The following is a 24128-nucleotide window of genomic DNA, read 5'->3' on the forward strand; positions in this document are numbered from 1 at the left end:
AGCACAGTCAAAAGGCATCGCTGTATCAGCCGGTTCCTCTCTGCGAGTTAATCTATTATACAAGAAAAGGATTTTACAAATGGCTACATTAAAGACATCTAATGAAGTCAAAGCAGCTGTTTTAAAACATATTCAAACAAAATCTAGTCAATGAGATTTGGCCTCTGAATTTCATGTTATACTATTAGGTATGTAGAAATTGAGCTTTTCAGGGGAATGAATTCTTCAAATTAAGTGAAAAGTCAGGCTATCTGAGCACCTCATTATACTCTGTATTGAAGATCTTTCTCATCCATATCATCCTATTAAGGATTGCAGTGATACCCACAACTGTATTCACTGGTGTAATAAAAGGACCCACACAGCACTCAAACCAGTGCTTTTGATACTTCTGTCCTTATTCAAGCTCAGTTCCTATTTATCTCAACAGAAATTTTGTTACAGGATACGGAATTAAGCCATGTGTTTTTAACCCAACAATATATTACATCCTGTAAAAATGTAATTTTCTGGGCCTTACAAAATATCAAAGCTTCGGATCATTATTAATTACTTATGCATGCATATTATCACTCCTTCCTACTGACAGATCTTCTTTGAAGCAGAATGGGTGCATTTCCTTCAGGCTATTCTGCCTTAAAAGGGTCAGCTTGAAAACCACATTTTTGTTACGCCTATCAAACAACGTATCCATAACAGCAAAAATAACACTTAAGGCTACAGCAACTGAAAGAAACAACAGAGTAATATATATCTGTATCTCTGACATTCGATTATGTGCCCATCCTAAATAATCTGGTATGGGCATGTTTTGCATGTTCAAGCTCTCGTTTCTCCCTTACTCAATGATCTCATGCATTTCATCAGGGAATTAAAAACTTTCATAATTTTTTTTAATAATTCAGTGTATATTAGTTAAGTGCATATTTCTATCAAGCAAGTTTTAAGGAGGGTCCCTTTAAGTACTTCAGAATAAAAAAGCATTAAGTCAGGTGGCCCTGGGTAGATTTTCAGTGATAAAATGTGGGCATATATATTCCATTGCCATCCATGAAAGGGATGCCCATTGCATCTACAAGAAAATGTAATGCTTAGGCAATCATGGCTTTCATGTGAGGGCACAATCCTGCTTTAATTAAAGCCAATTTGAAATCTCATATTAATATTAGTGGGAGTAAGCACAAACCTTTATTTTTTCAGGAATCAGTTTAATTCCTTGTGCTTCAGCTAGCAATTCTCATTCCAATCACAAACTACAACACTAACTTTGTTAAACCCAGAAAATCAAATTAACAATGGCTAAAACACATATTTGTTTGTGTTGCAGAAGCAATCAATTATTCCTGGAATACATATTCAAAAGTAGCATCATCATGATGCATAGAAAATAAGCAGATGGATATATATAATGGGCACTTTTTAAATGATGAGCTATGACATCAATTAATACACTTTTTGTTTAATTTAGCTCTATGATTCCCTTCTATCACATTCTGCTTTTTCTCCCATATTCCTCCCATTTCCCTTTCCTCCCCCTCCCACCCTGTTCTCTCTCATCATGAAGTTCCCTCCCCCACATCCCCTCTGCTCACCCTGTCCTGCCTCCTGAGCATCAGCAGTGCCACCCCAGTACACCAAACAGTACATCACATCCTTCAGCCATGGCCACCAGAGCTGTCTATTCACTGCTGATCTGCTTCCCTACACTGCAAAGCAGCCTGTGGGTCAAAGTACCAATTTGGTTGTCCACATGCTAAGTTGGAGCACGTGAACAACCTTCCACATAGCCTCTTGGTGGACGGAGTTGTTCACTGCCCAAGGGTGCCTCAGTTTCAGCAATATGGCCAAGTGGACTGCACACACGACTGGGAGCCCTGAAACTCCTGAGTGCCAGTAATAGCTTTAACTAATGATTCTTTCAATGGATCCCGACAATTCATTAATCCTCCTTGTCTCGGATTCTCTGCAAAGATTGGTATAATAATGCTTTGCTCACCTTCCTCACAGGATTTTGCAAGAAACATTCCAACATCCAAATTTTATGTTCTCTACATGCCTGAGTTTCATTTATTTCAATGGGAATTATGCTTTTTCATGTGAACGCAGAACTCAGCCCTTCTACAGTCAAGATTATGTTGCTCTCTGAAGATATAAACCTTGTTTTATTATGCTTTCATTAAGAGACATATGCAAAATCAAAAGTTGAACAGAAGGCTGTTTCTCCCATTAAGAAGAGATATGACAGGAAAAAGCAAACAAGGAAAATGAAGAATGGTGTTCCCTTTAAATTAGAACAAATTTGTGTCCCAGAATAGAGGATGGCGCAAGATGCCTGCTTTCAAGGGAAAGTGTGTTAAGTGCCGAAGACACTGACTAAATTGTTCAAGAACACTTCATGCTTACTTAATGACTGATTACTCAGTAATGTTCCCAAGGTCAGCAAAACCTTGGGTAGCTGTCATCTGAATGCCAGTTCCATGAGTTAAAGTGACCAAAATTGCAGTAACTTTCAACAGCTGACATTTTAAAGGCTGTGTCCCTTTGTGATATTGTTTGTTTATTTAAGCATAGTCAAAATATCTGTATTCCGTCCTTTTAAAACAGAGTCCTAATAAACAGCGCTCATGCCCAAATACTTAGACCCTCCTACTTCAACCCTCCAAAAAGTTAAAAAAAAAACCAAACACTTTTCCAAGAAACATGTCTTCCATCCTTTCATTTCTCCTCCCCAGAGAAGATGTAGTAGAAGAGACAGCACAGCCTAAAGGTCAACAGATTCATGCCCTGGCAATAAATGAAGGAAGAAGATTCCATGGTAATAGATTCCTGACTCAGATGAGCCCTGTATCCAGCCCCTCTCGTGACTGTTAGCCCAAGCTTTGCTCCAGTTTTGTATTATCACAGATGCAGCGGAGGTGTTCTTTTTGTTAACTAGGAAAAACATATTTATGGCTTTGGGTTTTAAAGCGAAGTCTTTACCTCACAACCCGAAACATATCAAAAGGCAGCAAAGATCAGACAACAGCAATGTACCACCCTTGCGCAGGGGACTCAAGAGCACATGTACGTTCTGCTCCAGCTGGAACTTTAGGCGGCCTCTAAGGTGTGGCACCACGAAGAGCGTTTTGCCATGAGCTAATTATGAGGTTTTAAAAGCATAAATCTACAGAAAGGAACGGTTACAAATGCCAAGCCACAATTTTTCAGCTTTTTGGACATCCAGAATCAGCGTAAGAGGGGATCTGTAACAAAAGCTGCACACGCTCTCTCAGCTGACTATAATTTTGAACAGTTCAGTAAAACGTAACAAGAAAAAAAAACCTGTTCGTACCAAAAATGCTATTCCTGGAATTATGTTTGAGCACCATGACATTACAATATGAATTATATCCTCACAAGAGTATTAGAAAAATGAGTAATTAAAAATGTCAATTTATACATACATGAAACACATTTTTATTGCTAAAATTAAGTGCTTATTATAGAAACCAATTATTAAGCTAGACCACACTTTAGATTTTATGAACTAAATCTACAAATGACTTGGGTGCCTAACTCCACCTTTAGGTACCTCAGGTTAACATTTCAGCATTACCACAACCCACAGATCCTTTTCATTCACTGCTTAAATTTGAGGGCAGAGGAGATCAACAGGTAGGCACATGCCAGACTGTGAAGCTGCTCACAGCCCTGCCTCGTGCCTAATCCCTGCTGGAAATCTCACATTCAGCGTTCTGGGGGGAGGTAAGAGGGAGCAGCAGGGTCAGGGCACACATCTGTCAGGATAAGGGTACATGCTTGTGTATTGGGAAAGAATGTTCTGAAGTCTGCTCTCTGCCTGATTCATTGAATGAACTTGAACCCATTCTCCTGCTTCTCTGGGAAGTGGCCAAATGTCGAAGTTATTCGGTGTTTTGAAAAAATCTGTCTCAATCTGCCCTGCTATAGCTGCTCCACTTTGTATAAACTTTTGTACATTTCTTGGAGCACACGGGTGAATCGGGATTTCCTGTATGACCATTTTAACTAGCAGGTTAGACTCACAGGCTCTTTCCCAATGAAGTAGAACAGCTTTAATAGGAGATACCTGCACAAAAATATGCTATGGCCTTGGATGTTGGAAACATGTGCTCGTATGTGGCTCCAAATCAGACCAAATACAAACATGGTCTGAATACTGGCCTGCTATTTTGCATCCTCCCTCATAAAATAAAATAAAATTAAATTAAATTAAATTAAATTAAATTAAATTTCTCTATCCTAACCTGTGACACACTGGCTTTCAAGGGATTTCATATTGCTTCACGAGAAATTATATACTGGAGTGAACTCCTCTAAATATTCTGAGTAGAAAAAGCACATTATCCCAGCAGTGTGGAACCGGGGCCCTACCAACCCAGCCAGGCACTGAGCCAGGGCAGCAACTTCTTGATCTGAGCACAAGGCAGGGAGAAGAAAAGGACAAAGAAGTATTGGTCTCATCCAGAGCACACTAAGCATGGGCAACTGGGTCCTCACAAAATGGCAGAGAAAAGACCTTGCATAAAAGTTGTGTAACAGGCTGTTTGGGAGCCAGCTCAGGTATGGATAAATATTCCCCGAGTGCACCAACCCAACTCCAGAATAATCTTGCTTCTTATCAGCCCCAACTCAGGAAACTTCCATGAGGGTAACAGGAGGAGGTTATCCTGTGGTACATTGAACCATTCCAGTCTGTAAAAGCTGCCCACACAAGAAGTACTTGTCAGCAGCCTTAAACTAGCAGTAATTTGGTTGTAAACAAGAAAACGTAACCCAAGCTTGTCCTGAGCTAAACAAGTCATTTAGTGACAAAGGGTTATGTTCTGTGTGCTTATCCTTTCCTAAGATAAAGGAATAAATGCACTTCTTCACACCTTTGGCCAACAAAGCTATGCTTGCAAGTGTCTAGTAATGCACACAAAGCCTCATGCTGCACATACCAAGCGGCAACAGTGGGAGATTCTCGATTTGGTGGTCCACACTCCAGCGTTCACAGGACTGGCTATTGTTGACAATGGTCTATGTGTATGTACCTAGTAATGAAAAATGAAATCATTCTCAAATGTCTGTTTGTTCCCTGCCAAGAGCATTATTTACCACATGGAAATGGCAGGCAATTACTCATCTACTCTGAGGTCTCTCTTGTGCAGAGCACCATTCGGTGACCACCCTCACATTAAATTTGGGCTTGTCTACACATGGAGTTGTTCCTGATTAATTGTTCTTGATTAATGTCATGTGTGGCCAGAGCATCCACATGTGGCATTAATCAGAAATAGCTTTATGTGTAGACAAGCCCTTATTCACAGTAGGAGCTCTAAAAAGATCAGGAGGAATTGTCCATGCCCAGCACCTCTTGGGACAGATACTTCTTACGTAACACAGTGTAAGACATTCCTTAGTCAATGGCTACAGTCACAAGACATCCTCAGAATATACACCTAACCATACACAAAGCATACTCCCAGATACTTTTCTTAAAGCCAGTGCTGTGGACAGATGCTCTGTTTGGACACAAGTGTGCAAATGTTCTCTACTAATCGCTCTCTCTTCTGATATCCCTGCCCTCACAGAACTGGAAAGCTCATAGGAGTCAGTCCCAAACTTATTTAAGCCTTGCTGATTTTGGTCACGCAGCAAAGAAAGGGGGGTTGAGCTCACTCAGCTGACTCTGAACGAAGCAGACTAGGGTGCACTTTCCTCACCACCAGCCCCCACCTCCTTTCTTTCCTGGTAGCCACTGATCTTGCAGACTCCTTCCTTCCTTGCCCTGGTTTGAAGCTCCTGTTCTCTCTTGAGTTCTTTTCTATCCACGTATTTCTGATGCATGGAGACATCCTTCTTTCTCAGCAAGTCTGGGTTTGTTGTTTTGCTTTTCTTTTTCCCAAGCTGGTTCAATTATATATTGTATTATAGAGAGCCAAACTGTTATTACTTGAAGTGCCACAATTCAGAAGTACTTTCTTGAACAATTATTTACTGTTTTGTTTTTGGTTTTGCTTGATCTGCTGGGCAGCTACACTCGGTTCTGTCAGTGAACAGAATATAAAAAATAATTCTCAGCAGAAGTTATTAAACCAGTGTCATCTGAGCACTCCAGTTTTCTTATTTATATACACAAAACTAAAGTAGTACTTAAATTTACTAGCCCAGATAAAACATACTTATTTTGATAGAGACCCTATCTGGTGAATTTTTATTTTCCAGGTTTTATCTTCAAATGTTTCTATTTTTATAATGATTCAAAAATTAAAAATTGATTTCTACAGCCATTAATAAAAAGAAGAAAAGGACCACATCTGTAAATTTAAGTTGGTGTGCTATTACCTACATTTTCTTCATTTTTAAAAATCTTATTTGTAAAGTTCTGAGTGTTTAGGTTTTCTGCTTTCTGGGGAGGGTTGCATGCAGATGGGGGTTTAACTGTCTGTTTATTTCATAGGGAAAATGATACCTCTGTGTGTTAAATGTGGCTTTGGAATTCTCTTTTAACAGTATATCACTTGTTTTAGACCAGGTGTTGACTGGTCAAATTACAGGAACATGGAGTATAATTTGTACTTGTCACGCAGGCACCCCTTTCTTAAAGGCACTAAGTACTATCTTTTTCACCTTGATTCAGTGAAAAGAGATCTAAACGTGTGGTGGGCAGTTACACCCTCTCAATGCGCCTCCACCCGAATCACCCTGCTGATGGTGCTTTGTTATCTGAGCACTGGAATCATGCTGGACCCAGCTGGAAAAGAGGCAAAGAAAGCGATGTGGGAGGAGCAGAGCTCTTAGAAACCATTCCTGGTTTTGTAAATAGGAAAAAGCAATTTGAATTCAAGATGATGTAGTTTCCAAGTGATAAAGTCAGAGGGAAAGAAGACTTATTCTTCCAGTGGAATTGGAAGAGGCATGTAAGGAGTCCCTAATGCATACAAGGGTCCAAAAGACCAGACAGAGGGGCCAAAAATTATGTTCCTAAAACCTCAGGCTAAGTTTATCATTAGCCAATAATTTGACAGTATAGGTGCAGAGAAGTCAATCGAAGTTATTGGTACTGAGTCTTCCATATCTGCAGCTCAAGCAGTCTGGGAAACTTACTTCAGACTAGGCTTAGTCTGATCCCCTGAACTGTGTGTTTCCCAGACAATTCCAAGTTGTTCAAGGAACCTACTACAGGCTTGAACCATCATCAGCTGTCATAGTGTTTTTGGTGTACCAGCAGAGTGAAGCTTCTGGTTTAATTTCTCTGAAAGGAAACAAAATTTAGTTAGCACATACCAAAACCACTTTGCAAACTAAAACAGAGCTCGGTGAGTGGAGACAATTGGAGAATTAACTTCAAAACTGCATTACTGCTCCAGCCTGGAACACCATGCAGAGCCTCAGGCACCTGAAAAAAATTCTTGATTTCCAAAACAGACAAGTGCCAACAGTACCTACTGACTGTTTATCTTCGGAAACAAAAGCATAACATTAAGCTACATAACAATGGCCAATTAATTTTAAAAAACCACACGCACAAAAGATATATTGAAGCTTCATCTACACTTTCTAACGCCTCATATGAAAAATTACTGAATTAGAACTCTTAAGCAGTGTTTAGAGCAGGGAACTGGAGGCCAAATATTCAGGCCAAAAGCTACAATGGTCTAAGGCACCGAGCACCTGTGTAGATGGCCAGCTCACACTGAAATCTCTCAAACCCAATGAAGTGCCTAAATGACATTGTGCCTCCTGTCTCCTTCTCCACCAAATAAACTAGGGCAAATAGTTTTAAAATTTCTGGGGTTAGATTAATGGATCTCTGCTTTGGCAGTTATACAATAATTTTGCACTTCATCACTTCAAATGCAAAACAAGTGAGAGATTTTCAGACTGTAGATAAACTAATAATACACTGCACTTTTAGTTTGTTATTCAATGGATGCCACATAAAGCGGGATTGATTTTGCAGCTATTGCATTTGAGCAGCTCCTATGTGGGGCAATGGGTGTTTTTGTGGGAAGAAATGCTGTGAAAGCAGTCCCCATAATGCACTTATTGACAAGATTAATCCTCAGGTTTCCTTCAAAGTGATTACAAGCTGCATCACCATTCCAGTTTTCTTAGATGGTTTCTGTACATTTTCTTATATTGATGTGAGCAAGGAGTTTTTAAAACTTATACGGCAAAAGCCTGATCAAAAAAAAATCACTAAACTGGGCCATACGTAGGACATACCTCTTGGTGATCTCTCTGTGCTATGGAACAGCCTCTCAATTTAAATAGAAGTCAACCCAATTTACAAAATTGGATTGGACAAAACACTAGAGAACATGTTACAGTGTGGGGAGTCATCATGCATACGCAGTGCAGATGCACTGCTGAATGACCTAACTTGCCCATTTGCATCTCTAATTTCTGTGATACAATCTCCATTCCACACTGCAATTATTAAAGAAATAAATTAATTTCTTGGTTTCACGGAAGTTGGGAGTGGAACAGAGGGGTGAAAAGAGGAAATCAAATTTTGCAGAACCATGATTCCAAAAATAATTCAGAAAAGAAAAATCCTGTAAGAGGGTAAAAGGTTATGGAAGAGAAGTGACATTCAGCATGCTGTTAAAAGAAAGAGTTTGCATTGTTGGAACAGCAGCAACAAAGTCACTCCTTGTTTCTGTTGTATTCGAAGTGTTTTGTTCTCTTCCACTACTCTTTGCCAATTGCTTTTATATTTACTGTTCCATATATCAATTAAGAATTCTTAGCAGGTCTTCCAAGCAGTAGAAATTTAAATTAGATTACAAGAAGAACCTCAAAAGCAGAGCGAGATTTTAAATGAATCATTGAAACCAACTGCAAAAATCTTTTGTCAGAACTGGGGGAAGAGTAATGCTTTTTATGAGTGCCTTCAAATTAATCCAAAAATGAATGTCACTTATTTTCAGCGCATCATATTTGGCAGGTCTACTCTGAGGTTAATGTGAAAGTGAATGTAAAAGTATTTTAAGCTTTTTATTCTCCAGACTGGAACACCATGAACTGAAAGCTTTGGGAAACCAAGGTGGTATCAATGGTACCAGCCACAGAGTATGTATAGTGCCCTAAGGTATATTCTACTGAGGGAACAGAATCGGAGTACAAGCTGCTTAGGGTATGAGTTGCTGCTTCTCCTTCTGCTACTCAGAACAATGAAAAAGATATCTGGCTGCACATTACCTGAGGGGATCCGCAGTGCTGCCATGCAGTTGCTCTGCATTGTATAAACCAGCCAAGTCGGCCGTCCAGCCTTCCCCCCATGCTGCCAGACCACCAGCGTTGCCTCCTGCCCTGTGCTGGCACGACGGTCATGTCTTCACCAGAATCACAGCTGGTCTTGCACACTTGAACCTGTTATTTTTTGCTAGCAAAAGCCAACAAGTAGTAAACAAGGCAACTTTCAAAAGCTGCAGCGTTAGCCGTTCGGGGCGCAGTGGCCTTGTCCACACCAGCGCTTTTTTCTGGAGTCCCTCAGGACTGACAAGGCCAGTCTAAGCCCATCAGCTGCAGATGAAGCTCCCAAGCCGTGCGTATTTCAGACGCTGCCATTGAGACTTCATGGCCTGATACTGCAGCGCTAAATCTGCCAGGGACTGTTCTATCTCCGCCATCACTCCCCAGGTTTTAACAGGAGCTGTGCCTCCACCCATTAGCAGTGCATAACAGCCTGCAAAAAAAACTAAAACAACAACGACAACAAAAAAACTCACCTCAAAATCTCCGAAGAAAGTTTGTCCCCTCCTGCAGAAGGCCCCAGTCTCGGGGCAGCTTTGAGGAGGGAGGCCTGAGGAGATGAGGCGCGGGGACGAGGGAGGCCAGGGTGAGGCAGTGGTGGGAGCCTTGGAGGGAAGGGAAGCCCTGACTCCCTTGGCTGGCAGCCTGGTGCCCGAGAGGAGCCTGTCCTGGGGGCGAAACAAAAAAACGGATGCACTCTCCTGAGGGAGAAGGTGATAGCTGCTGACCAGCCTCCATCAAATCTAGTCACACAAGCACGGGACCCCAGGGTTCATAGCAAAACCTCAGTCGGCCCCACACTGGGATGTGGGTACTTGGATGCATCCTTGCTGGGAAAGCGTGATTTCTCAAGTTTATTTTATTTTTGAACCTCTCAAGTGGCTGAGAGAATTGCTTCTGAAGAGATTGCTACTCGCACAAAAGCCATCAGCCTGCTGGATGGATTTAGTTCATAAAGTAGCTCCCTGTCGCAGCAGCACTGCAGTAAAACAGGCCTGAAGCTCACCTGCCTGGATGGGACACCAAAATAACACCACTGGTAGCAACAAAAACTTCTAGGTCAACAAACAAAAGTCTGTGAAAAGAAAGAAGGCTCTGATGTCAGATCTTTGGTTTTTAAGCAATTTTGTGAAGTGATAGCAAAATGCAGGGTAGTGAGGAACCGGAGGAAGTTACTTCAACAGCCAGCAGGCTTTGCATGAGGACCGTTCACGAAGGGCGACTACAGAAAGTCAGTTGCCAGGAGGAGAAGAGGTGGTAACATCCCGCCAGTCGTGGATGCAAATCCAGCGTGGGGTTAGCACGCAGGGCCAAGCAGGAATAATTGCTCAGTTCTCTTCACAGCATTGAAGTAGTGGGGTGCCTCAAGGGTTAATACAAACAGCGGCATTGCTTAATGTACTTATTGAGGACCTACTAGAAAGGCGGGATACGTAAGAGCAGCAGGAAAGACCAGGCTGGCGGATGGTGAGGCACCTCAGTAAGCCTTGACAACACTAAATAACTGAGTAATGCAGCGGCAGAGGGAACGCCATGTAGATAAGTGCAAAGTAATGTGCCTTGGAAGGCATGATTTAAACTACTCATATACACAGATGGGTTTTGAATTAATTGTAACCTTTCAACAAAAAGATTGAGGCATCAGTGCGGACAGCTTAATGAAGATGTCTGCTCAGCGTGCTGCAGTGGTCAAACCCAGAAAATAAGCTGTAATAAAAAAATGGATGACAGAAAATATTGTAATATGATTATATAAAACATTGATAGTAAGTTTTGGTTAGCCAGCCTTAGAGGGATGCGGAGGTGAAACCTGACTAGAGAATCAACCAAATGACCTTGCAGAGGTCAGTCCTGCCAAGTGCCGAGTTATCTCCCGTGTTACTGACTACAGTGCATCGTAGGCTCTCAGCACCATAACTGAGCAGAATGATGGCTTTTAAAGAAAGAGTACAGGAAACTTTGTACAATGAGGGACAGACCAGACATGGCACATGGCATGCTTATATACCTTGTTCGACAGTAAGGAAAAACACAAAAGGACGTAGCTTATCCATGCAGCATATAACTACTGTTTTCTGTAGAAAACTGGTCATAAACTGTTGCTATGGTAAATAGTTTACTACCAAAACAAAGCAGACTTAAACATACATTAAAAAACACAAAGGAAACACAATCTTTCAGCTCATGCAAATCCAGTCAGTCCATTAACTGCTGTAATCAGTAGAACTGATTAGACAAGCCAGGGAGGTACCATTTCATCAGTTGTTGTACAGAAAATAAAAATGACAAGAGCCTTCAACTTCCAATGTTCAAGACTTGGCAGTGTTAAGATAGAAATCCCTCAGATTTATGTCTCCATCAGTGATGATATAACTGGCGAGTTGCTTTATATTAGAGGTTTGTCTTCTCAGTTGTATGGCCACGAGGGAATCCTTCCCCAGGTATAGTGCTGTCGAATGCCTGATGCATTATGAGTTCTTCAGAAGACGTTAGTGTTGGCACTGCTGGTAGGCACATACTGCACTTAGTGTACCAGCAGCTTTTTCTGTGCTATGAATACCTATCTTCAGGCAAAATACATGTGACTGATTTTCAGATATCCTTTTAGCTATTTGTTCTTTCTGAAATCAAGTTCCCTTGTGCTGTGCTAACAAAAATTGAGCCAAGGATAGCTAGCCATAATACATGAGCAGCAATGAACCTTATATTACAGTTAAAAATAGCATTAATCAGAGCTATACACTGAATTTAAGCCAGTATTAGTCACAGAGCTGTTTGTTTTATTCCGCAAGCAACATAAATATTCTTGAGCAATCAACTAGCCTTGAGAATTTATACATGAAAGACAATAAATGAAATGTTCATAAAACATTGCAAACTGGCAGGAGTTCTGTCCTTAAATATGAAGACTTTTAGAAAATCTGTAAATGAAAATACAGAGGAGTGGATATTTCTCAAACTCTTGGAGGATTTAAAGCAATATGTACATGCTTATTAGTAGCAATAACTCTCTTCCTAGGCTGGCATGGGACTGGTGGGGTGGATTGGAAAAGCAGGCAATCTCAGGACGTAGAAGGGTAGGCCAGCCTCACATTTGGAGGAAATAGTTTACTAAAGATCTTGAAGACAACTTCAGATGGATGTAAGAGCCCTAACACATGTTCTTGCTAACCCTGAGCACCTTCCGTACCAGAGCAAGCTACAGGATATTGGTTTTATTGTGCCTGGGCATTATCATGAGGGAAGTTGTTGGATTTCACATTTTATGCATGAATGGAAATTGGCTATTGGGGTGTCAGAGGCTGGAGGGAAGAAAGAGGCTGTGGATGCAGTTATGAAAAGAAGTCGTTGTCAAAGAACATAACTTCACTGTGATGGATAATACATTGTCGGACTGCTGCCGTTCACCCAGCGAGAGATGTGGTGGGGGATGCTGCATGTAGCTGCAGGAAATGGACTATTTGGAAGGAAAATTGCAGTGCTCTTCCTGGACAAGAGCTATGAGGCTTGAAAGTTTGCAGGAATAATTCATCCTGGAGCAGAAAGGAAGCAAGAGCCTCCAAAGAGTCTTGCAGAGGTAATTGGTAAGAGGCACTGGGAGTGGAACATTTAGGACACAGGGAAGGCAGAGAAGAGAGGGGTGCATTTTGCCCTGTTGCTTGGGTGGAAGTGAGCCCTGCAAGGAGCTGCTGCCAAAAGGTTATTGGAACGGTCACCTTTTGCGTGAGATTAAAAGTGCCAGGTTGGACCTTGCCTCCACTGAAGTCAGCGATGATAATGTCTATTTCTACTGACATTAAGGTGGCCAGTGTCCCACTCATGATCTGAAATAGAAGCAGAAAACTAGGATAGCTTTAAAATCTTTTTCACATCAATTATCCGTGGCCACAGTAATGATACTTAGGCATTCACCCAAAAAGGTCTCTGCTAGGTATTTTCTAGGAGAAGGGTATCAGTTTTTCCATTTTATGGAAAGAGAAACTGAGGTCTGTGTGAGATTTTCACAAGGAGAAAGGAACTTGCGTGTTTAAGTCTGATATTCATTACGTTGCTGGAATTGGGAGAGGAGGAAGAACAAATACCCTGGCTCCTGGCCTGTTGATGAGACCACTACATAGGCTGTTAAAGGACTTGTTTTCCTTTCTGATTACATATCACCATTTAAATCCATCAGCTTCTCCTTTAAAAGGAAAAGAGTGCATCCTCAATTCTAGAGTAATTAGGTAATGTTGGTATTGTGCTCTGAAGCTGTAAAGTGCTAATTTATGTAAAAGGCAAATAGTAGTAGTATTAGTGCTTGAGTATGATATCATCAGGCTGACGCATAAGAACAGCAAAGTGTGAAAAATCACATACATCTGCTGTGCCTTCCTAAAAACAACTTAAACCAAAATTAATCAATCAACAAAATCAGTGTATCATAATTTTGCAGCTCTCACAAAGATATGTCTGATAAGAAAACAGGGTTTATCTTTATGTTTCTAAACAAGGGGCCACTTGGGTTTTAACTGGTTTTAGGAAATATAAACTATTTTTGAACTATTTACATGTGCTTTATTTGCATTTCATTATTTTTTCAGGGGTCCGACTAACTTACTGTACACATTTCGGAGCAAAATTTGAAACATACTGAAATTGAGTCTGTTGTCCCTGAATCCCGTGACCCACGAAACAGCTCCTTACACAAGTGGAAACAACACTTGGCTGGTGCCAACCGAAATGAAAGGCTGAGGGAAAACAGGAAGTAATCCACACAGAAAGTGTGTAACTAATCTTGAGAGGGATAGCAGCAAGCCTCCTCTGCAGCAAGCATTCAGGAAGGGAGAGGCACAGATAGGCATCTTCTACACTGAGAATGGCCTGTCTGAGCGAGATTAACCCTTGCCACAGAGAACAAAGATAACCTATCGGTGTTCCAGAGAAAGACGATGTGAAGTACTGAATTGAGATGAGACCCAGCTTGAAACACAAAGCCTCAAAATAGAGGCTTGCAGTAAAAAGGGTTACAGGTTCCCAACTAAAGACATGCAGTGAAAATCCACTGAAAACACAGGTCAGACTGGAATGATTCCCAGATCCTTCATACTTGTAAGAGCAAAGCACACTGGAGAAGGTGTATGCGAAATAAGTTGCCTAAAATGCTGAACGAGATGAGAAGGTTTATTGCGTACAAATTCTCCTGAACCCACAGCATATTCGTAAAGGCCTGGAATGGATACTGCTGCCATTGCCACACAGTACACACTCTGTAATTATTTAATTTAGGAGAAAAACATAATCAAATCAAAGGAGAAAATGTAACTGAAACTGCTGACAATGTGTGACACGTGACCAACACCACAGCTGCCTGTAACCCTTTATCATCATGAGGAGGATTAAACTACTTCCCTATTTGTTTAAATAAAATTCAAAGTGGCAAGGGTGCTGGAGAAGCCTTAATGACCACAGTGATTATACTGAAGTACTACTTTCCTACATACTACAACACTGTTTTGGCACACGCTTGTTTACTGTACACTGAACCTCTGCAGAATCCCGTGGAAGTCAGCATTTCTCACGTGATTTAGACAGATTCTGCTGCATCTGACACCATCGGGTCCAGTAAGCATGTCCAACATATGTGCTTACCCAAATCTAAATTGACGTTCAGTACAGCAACAGAACATTTCTCTTATATAACCATTATGTTAATTTTACTAACATTTTCTTCATGTCAGAAATATTGGAACTGCAATGGGAGAATGTGGCCTCAATCAATGGAATAATATAGTTACATTTTAGATTGAGTGTTCTTAAATTCCAGGCCAGACGCTCACACAGATCAGTGTCTCAAGTGGACTGTTGTGCTGTAAAGATGTGACCACCGGGAAATGCAGTCCCAAGTACAGACCATTGTTGTATTTAAGTTGTGTCAATTTGATCAGTTGGTGGTTTGAGAAGTTAAGATTTTGTCAACCTTACTCATACTGAGAAGTGTCTTACTTCCTGCACAGCCTCACTGATTTAAAACAGAATATTTGTATGCAGATACGAGAGAGCAGGGTACTATGTGAAATGATCTGCCTAAAAAATGTGGCTGTTAATGGTGTGTATAAATGTGTCCTGGATTGAGGCCTATATTTGTAATCATAAATCTTTCTTTTTTTGGAGCATTCCAATTCATTGTAATAACAAGCTTCAATTATTCAGTGGACTTCAGATAAATTACTTGTCAACTACCAGTTCAATTAATTACAGAATGTATGCAATGAACACTTCAGGTGTAATCATCCAGGTCAAATACATACTTAGAAGTATGTACTGTGCTTTCTAATAATTTTTAATTAAATTAAATATTTCACTCTGCCTGAAAATTTTGTAAAAATCTTTGTTGACCCAAAACAGTAGTATTATTGCTTGGCTTGTTCTCCAAACAGAACAAATTTTTGTTCATACCGCCTAGCTGGTGAGCGCTTTCCATCTCTGTTTGAACCTGGTGTAATTTGTTTTATTACAGAAACTACTATGACTTTCTCAGAGGCACCTGAACTTTTTTCCTTTTGTTATTTCTGGTTCCCAGCTGAAACCAGGACACCACCAATGCCCAAAAGTAGAGAATAGCAAAAATGTCCATGCTGGGGTTCGGTGTGACAGGATACAAATGGAATGATATTTGATTAACGATTTACTTATGTGTGTGTTTATTTTTGTATATTTACATCCTCTTGAGCCTCTTCAAGAAATAACATCCTTAGTAAGTTTTCCCGTTTTTACAGAGTCACTTTTTCAAAGAAAATACCTTGCAGTGAAATTACACTTAAGGAAGAACCTCGGTTGCAATCACACAAGCTTGAAGCACTGCACTGAGAGGGCGTAACAGTAAAACAGTGGAGCTTGTCACCCTTCCCAAGACATCCTGACACAAATGAGGCGACGCGGATGAGGGGTGCAAAGCCACATTCATTGTTAGCAAAATGACATGTACTGCCATGTCACTATCTTGAGCCATCTAAACAAACAGGAAAAGGTGGGTGGGGAGAGAGTAACACAATTTGCATAGCCTGTGTTCCTTAATTTAGACCAGCAGTTTGATGTGTGTATCTTTGGTTCCTGGCACACCAGTAAAGGGATGCAGGCACATGTAACCCTCTAATGTACCCGCAAATGCTTCAGGGTAACTTGGTCTGGGTAACTCTTAGTTTTTCATACAGGTTCGTTGCTAGTGAACACACTGGCAACCCCCACTCTCAGCGGAGTAACCACTTCCAGTCAGCACAGCGATGGATTACCTCGTGAAACCTGGCAAAGAAAAAATGAGTCCCATGCTGACTGATGGAAAGAGCACATGCTCTGTCTCTCTCTGCGTTTCCACCGACTCTCCCACACTAGCCAGCTGTGAGGAACGCACTACAGATTTTCTTTGACATCACTCCAGTAACTCCTTGTAACATATGCCACCGCTGAAAGAAGTCCCCAGTGGGTCATCTCTTCCACACCTGGGCTGCCTACCCGCATGTCAGGTGCACTACCTCATTCAACAGTGGCCTTCTTCAGGAGAGCACAATGCAGAAATGGGAGGGCAGATGCTCAGCTCTGGGGAATGCCGGGCTGGTGTTTGGACTGGCAGAGGGGAGCTGTGACTGCTTTAGGAGACTTGTGCCTGGTGTAGAACTAAGAAAACCCAGTTAATCCTACGTTTTCTGCCAAAGTCTGGACTTTGGAACTGTTCAAACAGCTGAATTTGCCAAGGTAGTTCCTTCCCACCTAAATACTTGGACGATCTCATGCCCAGACCCATGGCTAATCTTTTGTCCACTCTTCCCTCCCAATCACATAACAGGTCTCTTGGTAAAGCATGTCAGAAAATGGAACTCCCTTCTAGTTGAAAACCCTGTGTTTTCACCCCACAGGCAAAAAAAACCCTACTGTTCTTCTCACAAAGGGAATTCCAGGGGAAAAAAGTGCATGTTGAGAGACCAAAACAGATTTCTCCGCTTCCTGGGTGCCCATCTGCAACAAACTTTTCACGTTTGTTCTTTTTCCTTGGGGTGGGCAGTGAAACCAGTGGCAGCGATCCAGATCGGCGCTGGAGAAGCAAAGAGCTGGGGACCTCCCACGCCACAGTTCCCTCTTCCCTCCCAAGTGCCAGGTGCCCAGGGAAGGGTGGGATAGAAGGAAGCTGTGAGGTGGTCAAAAGCAAGAGCAGCCAGAAAATCATGGCTTATCTTCTCAATAGCAGAGCTTAATAATGTCTACAGAAAGGGCATTTCTTCCAGGATATCATTCTGATATAGAATTTCCTACCAGATAACCCTAGCAGATGTCCTGAACTGGGTTTTCCTGACTTCTTTGTGTCAGCGTGGGATGGAACACATTGAAACTCACCTCCACGATGATCCGGGACAGACAAGTCACAGAGAGTTAGGGATTATATTTTCAGAGTTGCAAAAGAGGACTTATAAATCCCTCTGAAATCCATTGCCCTTTGTGTCTTGTTGCAGTGATATACCCCTGGAACTGCAAGTATTCAGCCCGCTTGAAAATTTCCAGTAAATACCTGGAAAAACACCATCTGGGATTCTCCTTTTTGATTTTCCTTTCCTTCCTTTCACCGCACTCTGCAGACGTTCCAGTCTGGAAGGAGTGAGTGGGGCCGCATCTGCAACCCAGCCTCAGTGCCTGCCTGACCTTCTGATCCAAAATGTTAACACCCAACCAAGGATCCATCTTTTCCCTTCTTCTCTGTTGTCATGTTTGATATTTGTTAGTGATTCTTCCTAGATGGACACAGCAGTCACATTCTGCTTTCAGCTCTACTCGGATTCTTGACTGAGGAGCGACTCTTGTGAACCCTGCTGCCTTCGTTCCCACCCCGTCCATGTCCCTCATTCTCCTGATACGCAGTGCCCTGCTTTCTTGCTGTTTGACTGAAGAACCAACTCGGGTATGCAAAAGACTTGGAAGAATGTGAGTGAAAAGATTTTTTTAAATAACTGTGGCTTAGATCAGGAGAGGCAAACAGATGAGATTTGGGGCTTCCTGCTAGCTCGGCGGCGATGGGCTCACTCTTCGCCCTGCATTCCCCTAGCTGCCTGTCACCAGCCCTCCAGCCGTCTCCTGGAAAGCAACCAACTGATTGTGTTCCCGCTTTTCTATGGCCATAAACCACGACAAACTCGGCTCGTCTGGCACCGCTCTGCTGAGCCTTACCTGGACCCCATTGCAACCCCCGATGAAGAAAGCTCCGTCCTGCCTCATTCTTTGCGCGTGGGCTGTAAATACCTGAAGACATGTTTTGTACGAGCGAGGTGCCATGGAGGCTGCGACTTCCCTGCTGTTGCTTCTGGCAGTCTCATGCCAGTGCTCCGTAACTCACTTTGGCAAGCCGGCAGCTTCCAGCATCTGAAAGCCGAAAATAGGAAAGGGCATTTGCAGGGCGGCGATACGATGTGTGCCTGGCTTTAGAAGGGATCGCAAACTTCAGGCAGCGGAGAGCAAAAAGGCATACCGCTGTCACCATGGATATGTGACATTAAACAAACCACTTGCCATGATACACGGCTGACTACTTGCCAAATGGAACAGGATCTTCTTATTATTCATTGTTTTGCCCTGCAAAACCTGCACAACCGCGAGAAGGAAAAATCTCCAGAAAGGTACTGTCGCTTTTCTGACCACCCCTGGCCAGACTGGAGGTCCTGGTTCAGCGGCAACTCCCAGATGTCCACCTGCTTACACGCCTTTGAAGACCAGAAGGTGAAGTCCTGGTGGGCACCCTGCGTCATCGCTTCAGGAAAGGGAGCTGCAGGATGAGGTCACTTCCTCGAGGTAACTCTGACACATGTAAAACCTCCTCTCCTCCCAGGGCTTTGATGCCACCCCTGCTGCCCCCCAGAGCTGGGATGTCCGCCGGGTGTCTTTCTGACGTCTCGTATGTGCCCACCCTCTGCCTCCTGCCCCCATGGCTTTGCTAAGCATTGCGCCAGCCACGCAGGGAATGGCCCTGCTGCTCTCGTCCGCCGTGCCTTGCTGCGCCTGCGACCCCAGCTCTGCCTTCACCCCAGGGGCAGGCGAGGTGGAGCTAACCCTCCTTTTGATGCCACCTCCACGGTTCGCCACAGCCGGGTAAGGGCCTAGCCCACCCAAAAAAGGGGCAAGAGGGCTGCCACACGCACAGCATCTCGAAGCGTCCCATCTGCCCTCGCCTGTGCCTCCGCGGCGAGGGCGTCGGGCACCGCGGCATCCCCGTGGAGCGCGTGGAGGAGCAGAAACCCACCTCAACCTGCATGGTGGCCGCTTTGACCTCACAAGAGGAGCTGACAGTTCCTCCTGTCCCGGGAGGGTGTCCTGCCTCGGTGTGCCCGTGGGCAGCGGACGGGGGGACGCGGAGAGGGGGCGAAGGCGAAGGCGGCACAGGCCTCCCCCGGCCCCTCGGGCGCTCCCCGGCTGCCTCCCCCCCCAGCACCGCCATCTCCGGAGGGGAGCGGGCGGGTCTGGAGCAGGAGGCAGGAGCGCCGGTCCCGGGGGGGGGGGGGTTTGCACACGCGTGGCATGGCGCTGCCGGACACAGGGGGAGCGACAGGGACCGTGCCCAGCCAGGGCCGTCGCCTCCGCGCAGCCCGCACCCACCCGCGATCCGCACATTCCGTTTTCCTTCGCCATTCCGAGAAAAACACTCGCCAGTAACGCTGATAAACCCCGCCAGACCGGGCAAGAGTGGGTGGGCACTCGCCCTGCACGCCACGAGTGGCTGCGGGGCAAACGCGAGGGGTGGAAGGCGAGGGGTGGGGACGGGACGGACACACGGGCCCCCGTGGCTGTGGAAAAGGGCGGCCCCAGGATCTCGCCTCCGGGAGAGGGGCCGGCCCCGGGAGCGCCCACGCAGGTCCGCGGGACCCACGCCGGCGGGGCCGGGCACTTGCGCGGCGGCGGCGCCGGAAGGGTCGGGCCTCGCCCCGCCCGGGCAGCGCTGCCGGAGCGCCCCAGCCCCACGCGTGTCCGCGGGCGCCGCGCTGCAGCGAGGCGGGCGGACGGGGCCGGGAGGAGGGAGCCCGGCGATGCCGCGGCCGCGCCCGCGGCGGAGGCTGCGCGGAGCCGCGCTTTGTTCTCGGGGGGGAGGCGCGGAGCGGGGCGCGAGCCACCCCACGGACACGCGTGTGGCCCCGGCCCGGGGGAGCGGGGCGCTTGGACGCCCCCCGGCCCCAGGAGCCCCCTCCCGCCCGCCTCCCTGCGCGCGTGTGCCCCCGTGTGCGCGCCGGGTGCTGGGTTCGGGCTTGGGTTTTTTTTTTTCTTTCTTTCCTTTTTTTTTCCCCTCCTCCCCCCCCCCCCGCCCGGCTTGCTCCAGGTTTTACTTCTGGTTGCCTGCGAGGGCTTTGCTCCTCCCTTCCGAAACCCTATATCAGCCGCGGCCAGCGCCGGGCCGGCAGCGCGGCTCATTGTTGGCGAGCGCCGATGAGCCGCGGCGCGGAGTGAGCAGCGCCGAGGAGGGGGCCGGGGAAGCCCCTCTCTCCGTGCTTCTGCCGACCGGTTTCACCGCCGCCTTTCGAAGCAGGGGAAGGAAGGAGCCGGGAGGTGAGCGCGGCAGTTCTCGGAGCCGGTGCCGGGCGTCCCTTTTGTGTGCCACGGGAGAAACGGGACTGCTGGAGCCGGGCGGGGAAAGGTGTCTCCCGGCTGCCCGGGCTTCGCCTCCTCCGCTGAGCGCTGGCGGTGGGGGCTTTTTAACGGAAAAAAATTTAGGACGCGATTTCGAAAGTTGCTGACAGCGGCTAGGTGGGACTTGCCGATTCTTCGCTCGTTCCCCGCGAGTTGGCGAGCGCTCCGTGGGAACCTGCTGCCTTCCCGGGTGAAGCCGGGGGGGCTCGGGGCCGCTCGGACGCCCGGTTGGGGGGGGGGGGGCCGGCTGTCCCCCCGCGCAGACCTCGGCGCCCGTAGGTGTGCGCGAGTGGGAGTGGGGCGGCGTGTTGCCCGCCGGATTAGCCGAGGGGACTGGGATTTTCCTACCGCGGGCTCCGCTTTTATTTTTCCCTTTGTACTCCGCGGTGGGAGATACTCCATGCACACACGCCCGCCCCAGCCCTCCCCGGGCGGCGAAGTGATCTCCCCCCGGGCCGGGCAGATGCCGCCGGTGCGGGAGAGGGCAGCTCGGGCGTCCGTCCTTCTCATAAGGCGCTGACACGCCGACTTTTCCAGGTGGGCGATGGCAGACCACATGATGGCCATGAACCACGGGCGATTCCCCGACGGGTCCGGCGGGCTCCACCACCACCCCGCGCACCGGCTGGGCATGGGGCAGTTCGCCGCCCCCCACCACCACCACCACCACCACCAGCAGCCGCAGCAGCAGCAGCAGCACGCCTTCAGTGCCCTGATGAGCGACCACTTACACTACGGAGCCGGGAATATGAACGCGAGCGGCGGGGTGAGGCACGCCATGGGGCCGGGCAGCGTCGGCGGAGGGCACCCGGCCGGCACCATGCCCCCCCCCGCCCGCTTCAGCGGCTCCCAGTTCCTGGCCCCCCCCGTCGCCAGCCCGGGAGGGCAGCTGAGCGCCAGCATGCAGCTCCAGAAGCTGAACAACCAGTACTTCAGCCACCACCCCTACCCGCACGGCCACTACATGCCGGACTTGCACCCCGGCAGCCACCAGCTGAACGGCAGCAGCACCCAGCAGCATTTCAGGGACTGCAACCCCAAGCACGGCGGGGGGGGGGGGCGGCGGGGGGGGGGGCAGCGGCTTGCCGCCCGCCGTCCCCCACGTCCCCGCGGCGATGCTGCCGCCCAATGTCATAGACACTGACTTCATCGACGAGGAGGTCCTGATGTCCTTAGTCATCGAAATGGGGCTGGATCGCATCAAGGAGCTCCCCGAGCTGTGGTTGGGACAGAACGAGTTTGACTTCATGACAGACTTCGTTTGCAAACAGCAGCCCAGCAGGGTGAGCTGCTGATTCATTTAAAACAAACAAAGGACTTTCTATCGGTGTGAATGAAAACATTCCCCTAGACACGGTGTCTCACTTTTCAGGGCTTGAAAAGGTGAGAATCTGGAAAGCAGAGTCAACTATGCGCTTGTATAAATTCTTTTCTTTTTTTTTTCTTTCCCCCCCTTCCTTAAATCGCTGCCACTTTTTTTTGTAGCTTTGACATTCACGTCCCCTCCCGTAGTAATAATTTCTAGCGAACTCTGCCTTTTTATGTTGGTCACCGCCCCTCCCCCCCCCCCCCCTCGCTCTCTTAATTTCCTCGCAGTAACGTGCCCATAATTCCCACAGTGCTGAACTGTTAGATACTAATCTTGGCAAATCGCTTAATCTTGTGGATTTTGTAAAGGATGATTTCCAATGACTTGAACTGCGTTCAAATTCTGAGTGAACAGGGAAAAAAAATTGCATTGGTTGGTTGCATGAACTTTGAAGGGCAGATACTACTGCACAAATGCTGCCATCTTGCTTAATTTTTAACTATGCATTGCAGTGCAGACTAAAAAAAAATTTTTTTTTTTTTTTTAATACGCTAAACTGGAAGCTTAACAGATGTGGGCCAAACCTTTCCAGATCAGGAAAAGTAATACTGTTACTTAAAAAGTCTGCTGCCCATACCCCCTCCCCCATATGTACAGACAATAATATGGTGTGGATGGAATGTTGACTAGTGGCAAACATTTCACAGATTTTTTTTTTTTTAATTTTGTTTCTGTCTTCAGCATTTTGACACTGTGCTAATATAGTTTATTCAGTACATGAAAAGATACTACTGTGTTGAAAGCTTTTCAGGAAATTTTGACAGTATTTTTGTACAAAACATTTTTTTGAGAAAATATTGTTAATTTATTCTATTTTAATTTGCCAATGTCAATAAAAAGTTAAGAAATGCTTTAGTTTTTCTAGAAGTCATTTACCAGTATTTTTCTTCAAAACTCTTCCCCACTGTCCCTGGTAAGTAGAATATCTATCTGTACGACCGTGTCAGTGTGCAAAAAGACATTCCAAAATAGAAAGTACACTACACCCATGTATATGTCATGGTGAACTCGGTAGGTGAGCGGGATTTGAACATACTTGCAGCATAAAGCCTCATACGTAACATTGTAATATGCCTGTCAGTGTGGTTTTATGAAAAATATAAAGTTGCCGAGGCGCAACTTTTTTTGTGACTTGCCAACATACTTGCTTTAAATGTAGTTGTCCAGAGTTATGATGCATAAAGTATTTATTATATTTATCTATTAAACTTGTAATTTTATAAATCTGCTTTCATTTATATAGTAGACTTTGTTCTTTTGTATATTCATTATCTGACCTGGAAGAGCTGTGTAGAAAGAGCAGGCGCTTAACGTGGAAGTATTTGTAACGTGGGAAGGGAGGGTGGTGGGCGTCCTCCCATCCCTCTCGCCTCACAGGGTTAACACGGGAGATTGCTGCACCGATCCGGACCTGCATCGCACCAGAACCGATTGCTTCATTTCCAGGGACTTGGGAGAAGGGCTGTGTGTCCTGGAGAAGGGGCATATGTTCTTAAAATATTCTACGGTGGGACATCGCTGACCCCTGTCTCCCAGAAAGCGCTGCCAGCTAAAGCCACTGAGGCAAATCTATACAGGTCTGCTTTAAATATTTGGGAGAAAAACGCCCATTATTACAAGGCAACTGACATCCTGCTCCTTTAGTGCCAACTGTTGCAGCCTTCTGCCCCCACTCAGCCTCTGGCGAAGCTCCCGCACGAGTTATTGCTGCGCTGAGGACTGCCAGATCAGGACCCTAACAGTACACGTAATCCTGTTCAGCCGCGCTTCCCGAGTTCGATACAGGAACGATACCACCGTGCTTTCCTTTCGCTCACTTTTTCAGCCACGTCTTCTGAATTCATTAGGAAGAAAAACAGCATGG

The 24128-nt window shown here is 45.6% G+C and overlaps 1 protein-coding gene across 1 annotated transcript; it reads left to right on the forward strand.

Moving 5' to 3' along the window:
- Positions 1–20611: 20611 nt before the first annotated feature.
- CITED2 (Cbp/p300 interacting transactivator with Glu/Asp rich carboxy-terminal domain 2) lies at positions 20612–23502 on the forward strand. Its single transcript, XM_075413924.1, is given in 3 exon segments — positions 20612–20814; positions 21433–21945; positions 21947–23502. Coding segments are annotated over 2 exon segments (750 nt in total). The 5' UTR covers positions 20612–20814; positions 21433–21439; the 3' UTR covers positions 22191–23502.
- The last annotated feature ends 626 nt before the right edge of the window (positions 23503–24128 follow it).

The sequence above is a fragment of the Opisthocomus hoazin genome, chromosome 2 (genome assembly GCF_030867145.1).
Source record: "Opisthocomus hoazin isolate bOpiHoa1 chromosome 2, bOpiHoa1.hap1, whole genome shotgun sequence".
In the NCBI taxonomy this organism is placed as follows: Eukaryota; Metazoa; Chordata; class Aves; order Opisthocomiformes; family Opisthocomidae; genus Opisthocomus; species Opisthocomus hoazin.